At 40.7% G+C, this 19,267-nt stretch overlaps 1 protein-coding gene across 5 annotated transcripts in view; it reads right to left on the reverse strand.

The window, feature by feature from the left end:
• Positions 1-4,246: 4,246 nt before the first annotated feature.
• The window catches only part of ablim2 (actin binding LIM protein family, member 2), a 111,342-nt gene continuing 96,321 nt past the window's right edge, over positions 4,247-19,267 (reverse strand). For all 5 annotated transcript variants that reach the window (XM_034677035.1, XM_034677038.1, XM_034677036.1 and 2 more), the window contains 7 exons: positions 16,150-16,187; positions 15,785-15,893; positions 15,630-15,688; positions 11,696-11,756; positions 10,374-10,381; positions 10,172-10,252; positions 4,247-6,147 (listed from right to left, as the gene is read on the reverse strand). In XM_034677035.1, coding sequence (XP_034532926.1) covers positions 6,034-6,147; positions 10,172-10,252; positions 10,374-10,381; positions 11,696-11,756; positions 15,630-15,688; positions 15,785-15,893; positions 16,150-16,187 — 470 coding nt within the window. In that variant the 3' untranslated portion in view covers positions 4,247-6,033. The remainder of the gene's footprint in view (positions 6,148-10,171; positions 10,253-10,373; positions 10,382-11,695; positions 11,757-15,629; positions 15,689-15,784; positions 15,894-16,149; positions 16,188-19,267) is intronic.

A 19,267-nucleotide genomic window follows, 5' to 3' on the forward strand; every position in this document is an offset into this window, starting at 1 on the left:
AGGGATTTGTCTTTCTCATATTAAGTTCTGTCTGATTCATAAAAGGTTCAGCATTTTCAGGTCTCACATTAAGGCTGTTTACAATTTTCAAGGAAAGTGCATCTTTTTAGATTTTCTACCAGAAAATCAAAGTAATAGTTCTTATTAAATGCTAAATATTTCCTTTAAGACTATTCATATATTTATTATTGAATTACAGTTTAAAAATATCATGACTGAGACAGATAAGCGCCAGATATAAAAATAGTAAAATTAAGCAGGCTACAAACATTTTCTTATTTTAGGTTATTTTTGTTTGTGGTGACTGTGCTGCATTTTGATAATATAGTCAAATTATTGAGGGTTAGGATTAAGGTTAGGGTAAGTATTAGGGGTAGGGTTACTGCTAGAGTTAGGGTTAGGGTTAAGTTTAAGATTAAGGTTAGGGTAACCCTAACCTGAATCATAACTTTAACCCTAGTCCCTATGAGTTAAAAAAAAAAGGCTCAACAAACTAATGTCAAAGGTTATCTTTAACCCTAACCCTAATCATAACCCTAACCCTAATCATAACACTAACCCTAATCATAACCCTTAACCCTAATTAAAACCCTAACCCTTATCATAACCCTAAACCCTAATCAAAACCCTAACCCTAATCATAACCCTAACCCTTAATATGGTTTGAAAGGACACGCTCTCTAAAAACAGACCTTTTTAATCTGGCTTTTCACTTGGAGTAATTTTTGACCAGCCCTGGACTGCATTATTGCCATTACTTACCCATATTATATTTTTTTAGGATCATTCTAATTTAAATTTAATTTAATACTATACTTTATTTATTTTATTGTAATGATTTTATTTTATTCTTTTTAATATTTCATATTACTTTCATCTATCTTGTTTTAGTCTTCTATCATTTTATCTATTGCTGTTATTTTCAGTCTCTCTGTTCTTAAGTGAAGCTATTTGGGTTGCAGCCTAAATGTATGAAAGGCGCTATATAAATAAAGATGAGTTGAGTTGAGACATTAAGACATTAGTAAGAAAACATTTAAATCCCCTGCAAAGTTGACAACATATTAAATTATTTCCCTGCAACATCCAGAGGTTGAAACCACAGCTCTCTATGTCATTCAGAAACAGTGAGACTTCAGGACGTGCAGTCTTTGTCTTACCTCAACCAAAGTGTTTATGTGACCTAAATAAAGTACACGCAATGCTCAGTGTCTATGAATACAACAGAATTAAATTATGAATCAAGAAAATGTTCTAATTCTCATTTTAGTGGAGACCCCTGCAGCCCCCCTCAGGACACAGAACATCCAGTCTAGATTTAATTAGATAAAAACATGAAATATTTAAGAAAAATTAGGTTTTAAAAGGATTAGAAGGAAGGAAATTACTGAAGAAGCCTAATGGATGGAAAACAAGAAGACATATTCACAACTAATACATTGTGTCAGCAATTTCTGAGCAGAATATCCCACATTAGGAGCTTAGATTGTATTATTTAGCATTTATTACAGGTTGAACATCAGATATTCCTTTGCAAATTTGCAGAAAGAACCAGCCATGAAACTGAGCATAGAAACGTATTAAGCCATACGAAATGTATTCGGAACGAAAGAACTGATCTCAAGATGCAGAAAAGTGAGATAAATATTGTTCCTCACTCTCACAGCTCAGGCTCAGAATCATTCTGAAAGTGTTCAGTGTTGTTGTCTCAGAGTCAGACGCCTGTTTGCACACAGAGATCAGATGTCACCCTGCTTTGCTTTCCCTCCACCCTCCACATCACTGTGGCTTCACACTCAGTTTATTGGACGACGGTTCGTATCACTCGATATCTGATAACTAATTCCTCACATGTGATGAAGTAAAGCAGAAGGATGTGTCATCCATTGAAGTTTCAAAATGAGTTGCATATGGAGTCTTGTAACTACCTCCATTAAGTTCATCAGTGTTATCTTCAGCTCTGAGGTCAGACACTGGAAATACAAACGTACTCTTTAGCATCAAACCACACTGTAAACCAGTCGAACATTGTTTTGAGGGAGAAAGGGGCAGAAAGCAGTTGCTGAAGGATACCTCAACACAGACACTTAAGGGCACTTTGTTCTTGAGTATGAGTTGCAAAAAAAAAAGGCTCAACAAATCAATGTCAAAGGTGATCTTTTTGCAACTGAACAAACCACTAAGTTGGCATTACAAACAGAGCTTAAAGGGTACCTTGGAATGCCAAAGGAGTGAGACAAACTGAGACCAAAAGGAACCCTGAGGAGTTTGCATGATGTCCAAATACATCAAATCTTAACAGACAGCCTGTCACACAATTGATGCCAAAGGATACCTCAAACAAACTTTTGGGGGTACCTTGTGCAAACATTTGTGATGCAATCAGGACATTACAAGAAGACACTTGACCTACCTACCTGAAAAAATTATGCTCTAAGCTGTTTTGTGAGCTGGGATGAAACAGGTGTGAAAAGACATCAGTAATTGACCTGACAGGCTGAGATAGTGAGGCTGAACCTGTTAAATGTCTTTGCATGAAGGAACAGGCTCCAGCAGATGACAGTTACATGTTTCTCTCACATTGATTTGTGGCTCAGCGCTCTCGTCTTTACCTGCAGAGTAAAAAAGTACTTAGCACAGCAGATTTTCTGCTGACAAATTTAAACTTGGTAAACTGTGATGCAACCTTCAGACTCTCTGCATTCCAGGAGAACTACGGTCTGTTACCCTACGCTTCTTGGAGCTCTGACATCTTGTTTCATCAGCTCTAGAAACCCTGTGCTTACCGAAGCAGCAACAAAAGCAAAATGTGGGAAGTTGGCAACATTGAAAGACACTAAAAGAGCATATTGTTTACCTGTAAGAAAGTAAGTTGATTCTTAGTGTGCTTATATCAGTTTTATCTTCATTAGGCAGCTGTTACAGCAGAAAACACTCTAAAAGTACTGCCCTGCAGCAAACAAGGCATAGAGACACAGTGACATAATGTGGAGCTTTTAGCAGTCAGATATGTACTCGAAGAAGTTAGAGACCAAAACAGAGCAAAAAGCAGACTGCACATTAGAGTTCAGTAACTGGAGGAACAAAAACTTTGCTGTAAATAATTAGCTATGTTGTTCAGTTACTGCTGACATATCTATTTTAAAGTGATTAATGTGCTGTGTGCACAATTTTCTGCTGTCAAAACAAAGAGATCTTGCAGGTTTAGTCACGTATAACCAGAGGGCTGGGGCGTAAAATGTGTTGAACGCTGACTGTGCAGTTTTGGTAAATATTTTCTTCTTCTTTTTGTGTTTTTTTTGTTCTCTGTCTGATTTGTTACCATCCTCCCAGGACTCAGGAATACCCTTGGTTAGTATAATGTAAGTATAAAAGACAGAGTTGTGAAAATTAAGTCAGTATGGCCTATGCCTCCTTTGAAATGAACTTGTTCAATGAGAGATGGAGGTACATTGTCCATTTAAAATGCAGTCAATGGTCCTGTGATTCATGTTGAAAGATGCTTTATTAAGCAGTGTCAGGGTGCCCGTGAGTCCATGAAAGTCTTATGTTTTTCCTTACTAATAATATATATCCGGCGGTCTTGCTCTGTACTGCGTTCTGAAAATGCAACCGGTGGGTGTTGACAGACAAGAGAGCACAGAGCCGGACCGCAGCAGATCAGGGACGGACCAGACACAGATCTGGTGAAAGTCCTGTGTCAGACAACCTGTAAACCGCTACAAATACCGTTATTTGGGACCTTCAAAAAGTCACATTTTCACTTGTGAGAGGTGTTGAATTTTAGACAGCACATAGACTGAGACAAGTCTGAATATCTAGTCAAATCTAAACTTTCCAGCTCACATTATATGAACCTTTTTAATAGGGATTTGTTGGTTTTGTGACAATTCACAACATTTGTAGTAGCTAAAACTAAGGGAATGGTTGACATGCCACCGCTGTGATAACGGCAGTTTGTTCTCCGGTGCAGAAATGTTATTTTATTTGTTTGGGACATAAAGAGTCTTAAAACTGATTTTAAAAACTTTGCAGCAAGCTTGAGTCTCCTTTAATCATGAGTTAGGAAAACTCTTGGCTGTGAGAACTTGCTCTTATGGCGACTGGATGATGTAATGTTCCAACAGTTGCGCAAATTTCACATCAAACCTCCATAAAAGTTAAAAAAGACTCTTATTTCTCTCCCTAAAAAACATCTTAACGTCTACTGAAAGAGCTCTCAAACATTCAAACACTCCAGTCCATGGTGACACTGTAGTTTGGATAAAGCACTTTAATAGCAGATGAATATTAGAAAGAAGACATGACGTTTTATGACAACAGTTAGTGTGTTACTTACAGGAGCAAAATAAAAATGATTTGACACTCAGATTAAACTCAAATGTTGATATGTTTCTCTTCAAAAGCTCTCTTCTCCTCGTGATGCTATGAATTTAACACTAGAACCTTAAAATCTTAAAATAAAATCCCTTCCTTGATATTGCAATTAAATAAATACCTAACACAAGCTAATGTAAGCAGCTGACCTGGGCATTTCATTAAAAATCACTCAAACCACATTGATCATAATGTTTCATACATTTCTAACCAGAGGACAAACCCCACGTTCCCTCCCTCATGCATGCCTGAAGAGTTATACACCATGGCTTGTATACAGACAAATATATCTGGTATAAGTCCAGTATATGTTCACATACATCTTACAGTATGTTAGTTGGCGAGTTGATCAGATTGCGGTCCAGAAATCATCAAGCAAAGCTGACGGACTGCAGCTTCAACGTTGAGTTTTTTTACTGTACGCAACAATGCTTTCAAACAACAAACATACAAAGAGTTAAATCTCTATCTGAGAGCATATAACACAGTTAGAGCATCCACTTTAAATCAAGCACTTGCTGCGGGAAGCTTAACAAAGTCAGCATGTTGGTAACAAAATCACCATTTCTTCAGCTGCGTGTCATGATTGGTGTCTATGATGCTTTCCAGAAGTCAAAAATAGCTTATAAAAATAATTTATTTTGTTTGTGTTGATGTGAGTGCATGTCACTCTGGCAATGCTGCATGTTTGACACCTTTGCACACCCTGAAACCAAACCTCCTTTACTCCCCATCTTCCCTTTATCTGTGATTCACTGCCATGTTTGGCTCGTATTCAGCCCCCGGCTCTCTTATCTGAGCTGATTTATGAGATGCTTATGTAAGATGTGGGACTGCATTTAAACATATCAGGGCACGCATTTCAAAACTCCCCCACCAAATTTTCTAGAAGTCTATGATTGAAAAGAACAAAGACAAAAGAGTGTGATAAGGTGCTTTTTGATATGATCGAGCAGCAGGAGTAGTCTCATATTCTCGTCTTTCATCTTGAAATGCTTGAACAGTGCGTGTCTGCTGCTTCTTCTTCTCTGTCCTAATGTAATGACGGGGTTGCAAATCTGAATGGGCTTGATGATGTAACAGTCAGTGCAGGGAGGGAAACTTAAAAATGATGGAGGGACAGAAAGAGAGAAAAAGCAGAGCAGCAAACCGATGATTTGAAGAGACAGATACGATGATAAAGTAAAAACTGACAAAGAGGATCACATTGAACAGTCAGAACCACAGAAACCTGGAGAAGGCCTGCATCAAAATTACAAAAAGCTGTTGTTTTTTTGCCAGGGTGTATGTATGAAAGCATCGAGAAGGGTCAGAGGTCGGGGGGAGGATGCAGAAACCACATGAGAGGCGAGGAGCATCAACACAGGCCATGCAAACGCAGCTCCTCGTCCTCTTCTGTAAAGGTTGTCAGTCAAACATTCGGACCACATTGCATACAAAAAGCGATAAATGCTGCCTCAACATCGTGAAAATGTCCCAGTGCGGAGCCTCTCTCTCCGCGGCGTCACAGGCAAGATGGCATGGCGTTGTACAGGTGGAGAGTAAGGGTATCATGGCGGTGCATATATAGATATTTCAGATGGGTCGGTTTTTTGTTGTGTCGCTTCCTTCCAGACAGGACGGACGCTAGTTGAGATGTTGTTTTGTTTTCCCGTCTTAAAAAAGGCGAGCCCTCTTCTTCATGTCGTTCTTCTTCCACAGCGCCAGACGGTCGAACTGATCCAGGTTCATGCCGAACACCCGGTGGAAGTCCTCAGGAGAAAGGTGTCTCTGGAGACGCAAAACATAGAAGAAGAAACACGGTTACCGAGTGCAAAAGACAAAATATTTCAAACAAATCTGGATATGTTTGTAAAAGGCTTTTCTCTTTGGGATGGGTTGTTTGTTAGGAGTCACATTTTCCTTCTGCCTGTTGACACTGTGATAAAAAACTTTACAATAGAATGGAACACATCCAAGCAGAATAGAAGATTGATCAAAGTCAAATTACAGCTGTAATTAGTTCTCAATAACAAAAGCAACCACAGAGACCACCTGATCACACATCATATAAAATCACTCCACAGAAAGTAGTCTGTCTCTTTCCCCCTCTGCATGTTGAAACTGTGGTTGAAACGTTAGTGTGGTCTCAGGCTGGTCTTGAGAGTTGGGAAATAATGACAGTTAGTGGGCACAGATGTGAGAGCAGCATGAGGTGGGTGATTTTAGTTTAATTTAGCTGTTTTGTTTTTGACTAATTAAAGCATCACTTAAATATGTAATTTCTGGTTTGTTGAATTTTTTTGTTTTACTGGTTTTCACTTTATTGAAGCACATATTGTGACCTTGGTTCTTTGGCAAGTCATCAAAACTTTACTATATTGTTTGCAGGCATTACTTCGCCCTCTGTATTCAGGTCTCACACTCCAAACTTCAACTCTGCACCTCAGGAGTTCATCCGAACCACCTGTGCTGCAAACATCAACTCCAAACCTAAACATATCCTTAAACTGACTCTCTGATGGTCTGAGGATACATTATAATGCATATTTTATCAAACCTTATCATTATTATTATTACCTTATTATCATAATATATTATATTATATTATATTACATCATGTTGTGCTATTATCTATGTACAACTGAACTATTCTCTATCTCTGTATCCAGACATATCTACTTATATACACCTATTATGTATATTGCATACTGCACCTTAACTGCCTCATAGTGCATGCTATATTTTGTCTTTTATAATTCCCTTGTCATAATCATACAATGTCAACCTGTCACTTTCCAACTATTTACACCATGTGTAACATTTACATATTCTTTTAAATTCTATTCTTTTTTATTTATATCTTTATTTATCTATTTGTATTTGAAATTGTAATTTATTCTTTATTTCATTCATTTAAAAAAAAAGAAATCTCTATTTGCACCATTATTTCTTTTTACTCTTACTACTATGTCTGTGTTGCTGCAATAACTGAATTTCCCCACAGGGATCAATAAAGTGTTATCTCATCTTATCTTAAATAAAATCATGCAAGCAGCTGATATAGATGCAGAACAAAAGCAAACACCACTGAGCATGCTTAGAGGTCGTGCCTCTCCCTCTTATGATCGATGGTGATGTTTAAGAAGAGAGCGGCTGCTGCTGTCTGATCACCTGGTTTCCACACCAACAAACAGAGACGACTGTTTTCACCCAGAGGGCAAAACCTCCACATCCCTTTACTTTTCACTCTCCATGCTGACAGGATAATTACATGACATTAAATCATAAAGACTACAGCACTTATTATCACGAACAACTGCACTGTTACTTTATCTCATGTTGTAAAATCAGCGCTCAAACATCTTCACAAAAGGTGTTCAAAGACGAACACAGTGATGACTGAAGACTGGATGAATATGTGACAGGCTGGGCTCACAGTGCTGTGTCTGAACTCCAGTGCACTTCAACAAAAGCTGCATTTGCATCAAGTGGTCCGGTTTGGGTCAATACCTGTAAACCCTGGCCGTGCTTGCGACTCCACAGGGATTGATTTTTATTCCAGCGTGTATGTTAACCAATCAGATCATATCTTAAATCACTTCATTAACGTTTGTGTTTCGGCGACTTCAGGCTGATTCTCTTCCTTGTCTTCATTTGCCTCCTGGCATCGTTTCCGCCTGGACTCTGAGTTTGGATTTGGGTCTAGCTGCTGATTAGTTTGGGTAAACCAAAACCACTTCAGGGTCAGGGATCACATGAGCGGTGGGTAAAACAGACGCTGGAATATTTCTCTCTGACACACTAATGATAACCGGACTCCAGTCTGGGGATCCCAACCACAGAGGAGATCTCCTGCGTCAGTAACACCTCGATACCCCGACAATCTGACTCCTCGTGGGACATTATTCCCCAAACCCAAAGGCTTACAGAGAGTTCTCAAACTGAGGTTACTGAGGGTTTAAATATTTTAATGGAGGTGTTTTTTGGGGGAAAAGGACAGGAGGATAATCAGAGCTGCACCACAAGACAAACCACGACTCAGAGACTGAAACATTTCCTGTGTTCAAGCTCAGAGTTCTGGATCTGTGTAAGAATAACTGCTGCAGGAAATTAGTTATTACGCTACATTAAGAGCTTAATTTTTTATGACACGACATACATGTGGGTTCAACTCAGCGTGAACCAGAGAGAGAGGAAGTAACGAGATACAACATGAGAAAGAAAACGCAATAACACTACCAATTATACTCACATTCAGTTAAACACCACATTCATGGCTTTACTTAGTGCAAGTCTGCCTGAACTTTTACTCCAGCAATCTGAACCACGAGAGCAGCACACCCTCATGTCATTGTACAACACCTCGTTCCCAAACTAGGAGCATGAGGGAGCTGCAGAAACAGGATCTACTGTGCTGGTTTCAGGCTCCCCACCAGACGTCGTAACCCGGCTGCATAGACTGAGAGTTTATCACCTGAGGTGTCGGGTGGAGCTGAGGTCAGTGCTCTGTGAGGGCTGAGTCAAGGACCAAGCCCAGATTGAGCCGAAGAGATGAAAGATCTGAATGTTGAAACTATCAGAGTGTGTATTAACATTAACAGCTCCCCAAAGTGAAACTAAATGTGCTTCAATCAAATTGGACCGTATGAACTGAGCAAGCTCAGTGTGGGAGCAACAAACATAGACCACATGGGGGCAACCACACGCCTGTTTCTCATATTGAAATGCTAGTTGAAAACCTGGGATTAATTGCTCTAACACTTCTGGGTGATGGATTCAAATATTTTTTTTTGCTTGAGGATCAGCGGGTCCAGTTTACTCTGGTCCCTTTATTTCAAAGAAAAACTAAATGTAATCAACCAGATCCAGATCCAGATCCAGACTTTGAAATATCTGGATTACCGGTGCTCTAAAAGGGAGTTCATCCGAAATAATTTGCCTACAAGGGGCGTCATTAGCCCTCAGCTGGGATCAGATTAGTCCTGTGTCAAAGTTATCTCCTCAGGGTCTGGATTTTAGTCTCAGAAGTTTTTTTTTTTTTTTCTTTTAAGTTATATTTTTGGGCATTTTTGTCTTTAATGGACAGGACAGCTGAAGAGAGACAGGAAATGTGGGGAGTAGAGAGTTGGGGAAGACATGAAGTAAATGGTCGAGGCTGGAATCAAAACATACGACCTCTGCAACGAGGGACACAGCCTTTGTATATGGGGCACGCGCTTAGACCACTAGGCCAACAGCACCCCGGTGTCTGCAGTCTGATTAGTATCCACCAATCAGGTGTCAGCAGGAAAAGCAGTCTGTATGGAGTGCAACAGCAGGTGTTCTAAAATTCTGAGATCATAAGGAACATTATGTGAAGAAGGTCAGATCTAAAAAAAAACATCAGTGTCTCTAATCCTCTTTCATAGACCTCCATTCAACAAACAAACTTTGTAAAAGTAGTAAAGCATCCAAGTCAAGTCTGTAAAACCTCAAGGTTCAAACTTCCAGTTCTTATAACCTCCTTAATAGTTAATGTTCCCACTTAAACTCTTCCTGTACGTTACTGTAGAGGCCGGGTCCGAGTTATGGAAGTCAGTACACAAAGAGGGACCCTGTCTGCAAACTTTTAATGAGTTACCCAGCTTTACAAAAATTGGAGATGGCACTTCTCTGAGATTTGGCCTACATCCACCCTGCCTGGTTTTACCCCTAACAGCCTACTACTCATTAACAATCCTCCTTTAAACCACAAGTCGACGGCTTCTCAGGTTGTCTAATGACCTGCAGACAAAAAGAGAGAAACAGCAGAGAGAGAAGGATTACCCCTCACCTCCAGTCTGGTGCGATCTACGTCTCTGGGAAGCTTCACTTTCACTCTATGCGTCACTGCCAGGATTTCATACGGGTAGATCTGGCACACACAGAGTAAGCATTGTGAGAGAGTTATTAGGGAACACAATCATAATCCAGAGTGCACACAAAGCTGCCAAGAAAATTATTAGCAAAGTATCAAAGAATCAAAGTAATCTTACCTTGTATTCTGAGAGGGAGAAGAAGTGAGAGAAAAACAGAGAATTAATAAGGTGGAGCATGATTTTTTATTTGAATAGCACACCTATTATTCAGTAAAATAAACCACACCTTGAGGAATCAGCTCTCATCAGTAATATTGAACCTGAAGGGCGTGAGACCCTGTATGAAGGGTTGCTGTGCACCCACAAATACACACACACAGTTATAAGGCTGGCACACAGTCAGTGCAGTCTGCGCCAAAGATACAGCCATGATTGTGCTCTCTCTCTCACACACATACACACAGTCTTGTAAACACACACCAATAATTGTGCAGCTGGAAAAATGACATCACCCCTGAGCATTGTTGCCCTGCAGAAACTGAGCTGCAGAGCTCGGTCACAGCGTGATCAGGGTGAGCTGACCTTTAACCTGTGCTGTCATGAGAGATGACGCAGGCCTCTTCACATCTTAGAGTTTAACTCAAACTTTAATGTGGAGGGAGAGATTCTCTCTTTGGGATTAAGCCTCAGAAGTCTTAACAGTACGACTATGAAGTTATTTTGGGAGTTTGTGGTTCACATTGCTTCATGGAAACACCTCAAATGGAAGAAACTGGTAGTATGACTTCAGATATTTAGAGGAAATTTTAACAACTTAAGTTAACATTATAACACCTAACATAGGATTAAGGCCTGTCAGCATACTTTTAGGTAATCTTTGGACTGACTTGTGCATAAAAACAGTGCTAGTAATAGACATATTCACTGATCACAGCATGGTGAAGGACAGAGTTGATGATGTCTGCCAGCCTTTACATATTTTGAATGAAGGCTAATAGGTTCAGTCATTGAATTTTTTCTTTCTAGGTGAGGTTTGGACAAACTTTGGCTCACTGTTTGGTCCACATTTGCGACAATGAAAGCTTACTGTCCTCCACAGTTTCGAACAGAGAGAGTACACTCACTTTAGAAATACCACACAATCTACAAGAGTACATGGAAAAAGCTTATTTGACACACGCAGTTTAACCTCAAACAGCTCAACTAAAGAAGAGAAATGTGGAGTTTGACCGATAATTATTTCATGAAATATAATAATTGAAGAAGCTAATATTTTTGGAGCATCCTATGGTTTCCCTGTTGAGTTTAAGGTAAGAATTTCTCCCCAGAGATATTTTCTTTTCCACTCCAAAGTGCAGGACTGAGACAAAAAAATAAGAAATGTGCTGTCTGTCTGTCAAAAATCCACCGACTTGATTGTTTGTATAATCATTTCTATGCAGGAAAAACAGAAAAACAAGACAGCACACTGACACAAATCCCTTCATTTTCACTCTCACCTCTCATGCCGCCCCAGCTGTGGGAGTCTGGGTCCACTTCATCCTCCACCATATCTGCAGCCTGCAGGAACACAGGAACATGTAAACAAAGAGCAGTTAGACCATCAGTCACATAATGATGCCAGGAACATCACTGCTCTTTATCAAAGCCAGGATTCATCTAAGAGTCCGTACGTCACTGCGTTACCTTTGACTCACTCACATTCCTCCTGGGTTACCGAAAGGAAACTCAGTTTACAGAAAAGTCACTAAAATTTGCAGGAGTGTTTAAGAGTGTGTGTGGTGTTGATTATCCACAAATAGAGTTTAACTGGCTGAAGACAGATTTTCAAAACATGTAGGAATGTCAAATAAAGTCTTCACTGGTAAATACTGCTAAATACAACTACATATTATAGTTTAAAATAGTACACACTGTACCTTTAAATAGTACGCACTTTATATTTAAATACAACACACTTAACATACGACACACTGTACCTTTAAATACTCCACACTGCACCTTCAAATACTACACACTGTACCTTTAAGTACTACCCACTGTACCTTTAAATACTACCCACTGTACCTTTAAATACTACACAATGTACCTTTAAATTCTACACACTGTGCCTTTAAATACTACACACTTTGCCTTTAAATTCTAAACACTGTACCTTTAAATACTACACAATGTCCCATTAAATACTGCACACTGTACCTTTAAATATTGCACTGTACCTTTAAATACTGCACACTGCACCTTTAAATATTGCACTGTACCTTTAAATACTGCACACTTTGCCTTTAAAAACTACACACTACCTTTAAAGACTACACTGTACCTTTAAATACTACACACTGTACCTTTAATGGTTATTAAGCCCCGTTTTATAGTGTGACATATTTAATGGGTAAACTCTCTTCACTCTTTCACCACCACAGTAAATCCTCCACGTCAACAACACTTAGCAGTAAAGTTAGCATGTGAGAAATAATTCAATATTCTCTGTGCCATGAATCCATCGTGACTCCCTCATTTCCTCCTCTGGTCTGTTTTGTCTGCCTGTCCTCAATCCGTCAACAAACACAGAGCGTGAGCAGCAATATCACATCAGTGGACGATAGACTAAATACCCCCTACGTCCTCATAATAAACCAGGGCCCTGCCTCTGTCGAGTGAATGGTGCTGCGTGACCACGGTGTAATCTGAAACCAAAGCTGTGAGAGAAACGCTGGAGGAGGCTGAGGAGAACCTCTCGGCCTCTCTGAGGTTTCCTGTGTTGATATGTGGACGGTTTGTGGAAGAGTTTGATAAAACATATGAGCGTCTGGTCTATTTGACTACTGTAGCACTCTGGGTGATAGAGTTTGGACAAGGGACTTGAATTACTGCCTTTGGGTTGTTCACCTCCATCAGCTAATCAAGGTCAGTTTATACCACCCATGTTTCCCCCTCAGTCAGCAGCTCTAGCTGTATTAAAGATGAATGACACGCAGCTCCTCAAAAGGGAAGCCAAAACATTTAGAGCTCCCAATACTAGGATAGGTTATAAATGATGCCTCCTCCATGTTAACAGATGGGACATGGATCAATCTATGAAATCAAATTTAGGCATGATCTTATCATATCAGGCATTTAAACATGATTGCATCATAATAAGGAATTGAATTCTTAAGTAACAACCATGATTTTTTCTTGTTTTTGAGGCATAAAGCGTTGACAAGTGTTCACCAAACTTTCTCAGGTTTATTTTCGGGTCCAAGTTGAAGTTGGTCCCAAATTCGAAGATATTTGGTTCAAGATCCCTCCAGCCGGGGAGACAGACTGACGCCTCTACTGCTACCTCTGTTAGATCATCCTGAACCTGAGCGAGCTCTTTCTGCAGAGCTCCTCTTATCTGTTGCTGTGATTGTTTATACCCCTCACCATGGTGACATGCACGCTCCATTTAAATTCACGAGTCACTCCGCGGTGAGTCAAGTGCAAAGAAGTTCTTAGTGAGACGGCCAACAGAAATCAAACACACTCCCTGATGCAGCTCCGGGTCTGCCAAAACTCTGGGTCTGTTTTTTATTGGGCCAGACCTGAGTATCACAGAAACGAAGGACACCTAGGGCGGCTATTATTTGATAAGGGTTATGGCGTTGTGTCATGCTGGCTCGATGGGAAAACAGAAACCATGGTGCCAGATGTGACAGGTATGGTTGTGAATAGGAGGTAATGGATGGAAGATGCTATCATTGTGTTAAGCTGTAGGTGCTGTTGATTGTGACAACATTGTGCTGACTGAATTAATCAGTGACCTCATGAAACTTTATATGAAACTAAAGAGATCCAACAGGGCGGTTCACAAACAGACTGTTGGAAACAAATCTGCAGGTTTCTTCTCAGCACAGAAAACAAAGAAGAAAGTTGGTTCCAAAAACCTGTCCTTCAAAACTAGTCAGCCGTTTCCAGACTTTCTCCTGCTGCAACTTTAACTTCGGCTGACACAGTTGTGTGCTCTCGAGGTTTGTCGTGCAATGAAAGAGTTATCAGCTACGTTATGGACATCCAACTTTTGAGATTTTGAGATATGGACATTCATCTTTTGAAATAGATGAGACCAACATCAACATTTCTACAACGATGTCAAACACAAAGCAGCAGACTGGATCCACAGTGACAATGGAGGGCTGCTGTCCTAAATGTATGTGATGCAAAAGTTGGACACTTGCTACAATTACACAATGGCAGTAAGCTCTGGTGAAACGTTGACAGTTTAGAGATAGAGGTAGGGAATGTCTTGTTAGTAGCCTGCTAGCTCGTATTATTACCCGGCTCTCTTATTGATCTTCCGGCTGGGTAAGTTGCTTGATTCTGATTGGTCAAAACCCCTTGACGGCCGTTATTAACTTTCACTAACATGAGCAACACCAGAGACAAACTGATCACACGTCATGTCAAATCAATCCACCGAAAAGAGTTGCGGCACATTTTGCTTATGCTTGTTGACACCATCGACCGTAAGGTGAGGTAAAACAGTTAGATAACGTTAGCATCATATTGGTAAACAATATATATATATATTATTATTTATATTTATATATATATAAAATATAAAATGTAAACAAACGCTTCCCATCAGGGTCTTGTCTCACCCTGTTGGGATTCTATTTCCTATAACTACCTGCTAACCGTACATTCTCCCTTACTTACTTACCAACGCAGCTAATGTAACAGCATCGATGAAGGCTATATGTGCATCCCCTAGGTAGCATCTTGAGAAACACTCCATGAATGTTCACTGTCACGCAGACAACACTCAATTATACGTATCAGTAAAACCAGAAGAAACAAATAAGCTGACTAAACTAGAAGCATGTCTTAAAGGGACCTCAGGGAGACCCTCTCTAATAATATAACTGCCTTGGACGGCATTTTCACTTACACAATATCACAAACGACAAACACGTCCTGTCTCAGAACGACAAAGAAAAACTAGTCCATGCATTTGTTACCTCATTACTGTAATTCCCTTGTATCAGGCTGCCCTAATAAGTCCCTAAAGAATCTTCAGCTGCAGCTCGAGTACTGACTAGAACTATGTAGTGAGAGCACGTCTCTCCAGTGTTAGCTTCTCTACACTGCCTCCCCACAAAGCCTATACTAGAATTTAAAATCCTTCTTCTGACCTCCAAAGCTCTTAATCATCTGACACCTTTGTAACTGAAAGAGCTCATAGTGTCCTATTACCGCGCTAGAACACTACGCTCCCAACATGCAGGCCTGCTCATCAACCCTTAAGTCTCTCAAAGTAGTATGGGAGGTTGAGCCTTCAGCTCTCAGGCACCCCTCCTTTGGAATCATCTACCAGTCAGAGTCCGGGAGGCAGACACCCTCTCTACTTTTAAGAGTAGTCGTTCCAAATCTTTTGGTGCAGTGATTCTCAACGTGTGGGCAGTGGCTCACCTTGTAGATGCCATTCCTTCCATATCCGGGTAAAGATGCAGATTTGTTGTACGGGAAATCTGCAGACACAAGAGATTCTCATTTCATGCTGAAGCTCTTCTTTGGTATCCTGGTTTCTTGAATCATGTCAGGTTTAACTTGCACTAACTACTCACTGGGCTGGGACGTATCAGTGGGCAGACTGTGTGTGGATTTGCAGGGGTCTAGATCTTCTGGACCCATGTGCCCATCGATCTCACTCTTCAGAATCATCCAGCTGGTCCTCTATAGAGAGAAGAGAAGGAGACAGAGGGAGAGAGAGAGAGAGAGAGAGATGGAAAAATGGAAAGGAGTGATGGATGATTGCACAGTATGAGTTAGTGAATTAGTGAATGGATGTACAGAATTTGCAAAGTTTAAGAAAATGGTTTGAAGAGAGAGAGAGAGAGAGAGAGAGAGAGAGAGAGAGAGAGAGAGAGAGAGAGAGAGAGAGAGAGAGAGAGAGAGAGAGAGACTGACACACACAAACACACAGACCCACCTTGCTATCCTCCCCATCCTGCCAGGATGTTCTAGAAGCTGTAAAACAGTCACATGTTACAGGAAGTCACAGGTAATGAGCTGGATACACAGCCTCTCAGCTCCACTGTGCTGCTCTATAAAGTCTACAATAAATCACACCCGACTGTGACGGCATCAGCTGCAGACGGCAGAGCTACACACACACACACACACACACACACACACACACACACACACACACACACACACACACACACACACACACACACACACACACACACACACACACACACACACACACACACACACTCACTGTGGAGAAGACGTGTGTGTGGAGACTGACCGGGCTAGTTTAGGACCACACCAGAGTGAGATGTTTGAGCAGTCATAGTTCTAATTACGGGAGAGTCTGGTCCAGTAGGGATGATTGCAAATGTCCTCGTCAGACTTTGTTTTGATGACATTTGCTCTAAATATTCATGATCCCAGATGACATTTCTGTCAACTCCTCGTTTTGTTTTGCTCTGGTGCCTCCATCAGCCCAAAGTTTCCACTTTTACTCAACATGAATTTCAATCAATGGTTTAACTGTCTTTGATATTGATTGTGTGCATTCATGCTCCCCAGAAGATTAACCCTTCCCTTTTCTTGACACATTGCCTTTCTTTTAGAATTATACATTTAGGGAACTGATTTCAATGTCTAAAAATAAGGTGATAACAAACAAATCAATAACTTATGTTGACTAGTCATTGTGAAAAGATTGAAACGTATGGTTCCGTCTTGTTGCATACAAAGTACGAAATGTTTCAAACTACAGTTTTGTTTTCTTACTTTTACGTCAGAAATGTTTGAAACCTTGTTTTACTTTGTTATGCTGAGAAGTTAAAGAGTTGCCTAACAGAATAAAGTACATAAAGAAGTGTTGGCATAAAAACCTTGAGCACCTTTCTGATTTATTTGATCCCTAAACATATTCAATTGTCATTTTTATATATATTTTTTGTGAGATCTTTGGCAGGAAGAATTTGTCAATAATGACCAAACTAAGCTTCTACGACTACAAACTGTTGATAAAACTCTCGTCTTGGGGTCTATGACTATTTGGAACTGTTACAGCCACAGCCACGCCCCTTCCTATGAGTAAGTAACCATCTTTTTGATTGTGGATGCAAAGCAGTGTTCAATTTGTATTGCAACCGTCTGCTTACTTGCAAAAAGTATTCTTGGATACCTTCTAGTACCACTTTTTAGCAGATTTTCTCCCTCATTGTGTCATTTAAAGAAAACAGTAGCAAACTATGAACTACCTAAACCTCGCAGAGAGCTGGTTTGACTGAAAAGACTCCTCAATTTAAGACAGGTGAAGCAGCCAAAGTTAACGTTTGCTGCATGTGGTGGCTCTGCACCGTAAATTGTTTTGTAAGAGAAGCGCCTACTCAGCCTGATATTCCTCTCCTGCTGCTGGCTGATTGGTCAAAAACAGGCTGTGACGGCTGCAAGGTCAACTTTTGGTGGAACTAAACCAAACAAATTAACCCCTATGAAAAGCTCAGACTGCGCTAAGCTGGAGTTACAGGCCTGAGTAGATGCATACAGTGCCAAAAAAAAGAATTGGACCAGTGGGCCAGATATCACGGCTGAATGTGTGGTCCATTCATTCATGATGTCACCTCACAGAGCTCTAAGTTTAAACCTCAAGGGAGCTGTCCCTACTCTGAACAAAGCAGATATATTTTCCTTTATTGGCCGACTGACAGTAAACGCCTCGTCAGTGACCTCATGTCTGCTCGAATGCACACAATCAAGAAACTGACAGCGGGCTCGTGAATTTGTAGGACGGTGCCGTATGCAGCTGATTCCCCGGTCACGTTGATAAAGAGGAATGCTTCCTTGTGTGACAGAGGTGATAAAAGCTCCTCGAACTCCTACGTCAGTGTGCTCTGAGAGTGACCCACGAAACAGGACTACAGTGAAGTGAACACCATAAATAAGACACACACACGATAGGGAGGGGAGAGACACAGTGATTGGAACAGTGATCAATAGAATAGAATAGAATAGAATGCACTTTACATCTCTAACACAACCATACAACGTGAATCATGGAGCCAAACACTCACAGTGGACACACAGTCACAGTGAAACCACTAAGAGTGACAGATGAGCCGGTGAGATGAGTGCAGACATGCATAAACAGGATGAGCAGAGTGACCACCCGAGTCCCGAATCCCAACAGGCCCACTTTGACATCAATGTGTACAACGTCGCACCAGACGCTGTGACGTTGGGGTGGGAGGAGTCAAATCCAGTGATAAATGATGAGATTTAAATTGTGCTTTAGTCATATATTTGATAAACCTGCCCTCTAGAAGCGTTCTATTTATTCACAAAGGATGCCCTTTGTAGTTAATCATCACTGCAGTAACAATCACTCTCCCTTGGGTCCATGTACAGTTATCTTTTTAATGTGAAGACGTGGTTTAACAATTTACGCCAGCTCTCTGTTTGGAGCATTGAAATGTCGTCTTATACTGTGGCCTTCAAGGACAAAAAAGCATCATTTTGGAAAACAGAGGCTAATGTTTCTTTCTAGTTTCAAGTGTTATGTTTTAGTGAATAACATGCGTTTCTTTGGATTCTATGGTGCATAAATTGAGCACAGCGTTAGTTCAGGCAGGCCACAAAGTCAAGCTCTGCCCACAGAACATCAGCTGGTCTTAACACCAGCTGACCACTATCAGCTGACAGCTGAAGCCGAAATCTTCTACGCATCCAATCAGCAAATATCAGAATGTGTGTTCTACTTAAGCTTCTTCAGCCTGCCTCCTCTTCCTGCCTCCTCTTCCTGCTTCCTATCCTCCACCCCTCCTCCTCCTTTCTGCTGTGTCTGATTTTACCAGTGTCATATGTATCATCACTGATACTTGCTCGCTCTGTTCTGTACCCGGTGGGTCTTTGCTGCTGCTCTCCCTGCCTTGGCTTTTCATGTATGCATGTGAGGGGAGGGGAGGTGTGCTCTCCCCCGCCTCAGGCTTTGGCATTCCACATAGGCACATGGAAGGGCAGGGAGCTCCAAGAGCAGGGCCATACCGTAACATATAATGCAACATATTGCACATACCAATTACAAAAAG

The sequence above is a fragment of the Notolabrus celidotus genome, chromosome 23, assembly GCF_009762535.1.
Source record: "Notolabrus celidotus isolate fNotCel1 chromosome 23, fNotCel1.pri, whole genome shotgun sequence".
Lineage (NCBI taxonomy): Eukaryota > Metazoa > Chordata > Actinopteri > Labriformes > Labridae > Notolabrus > Notolabrus celidotus.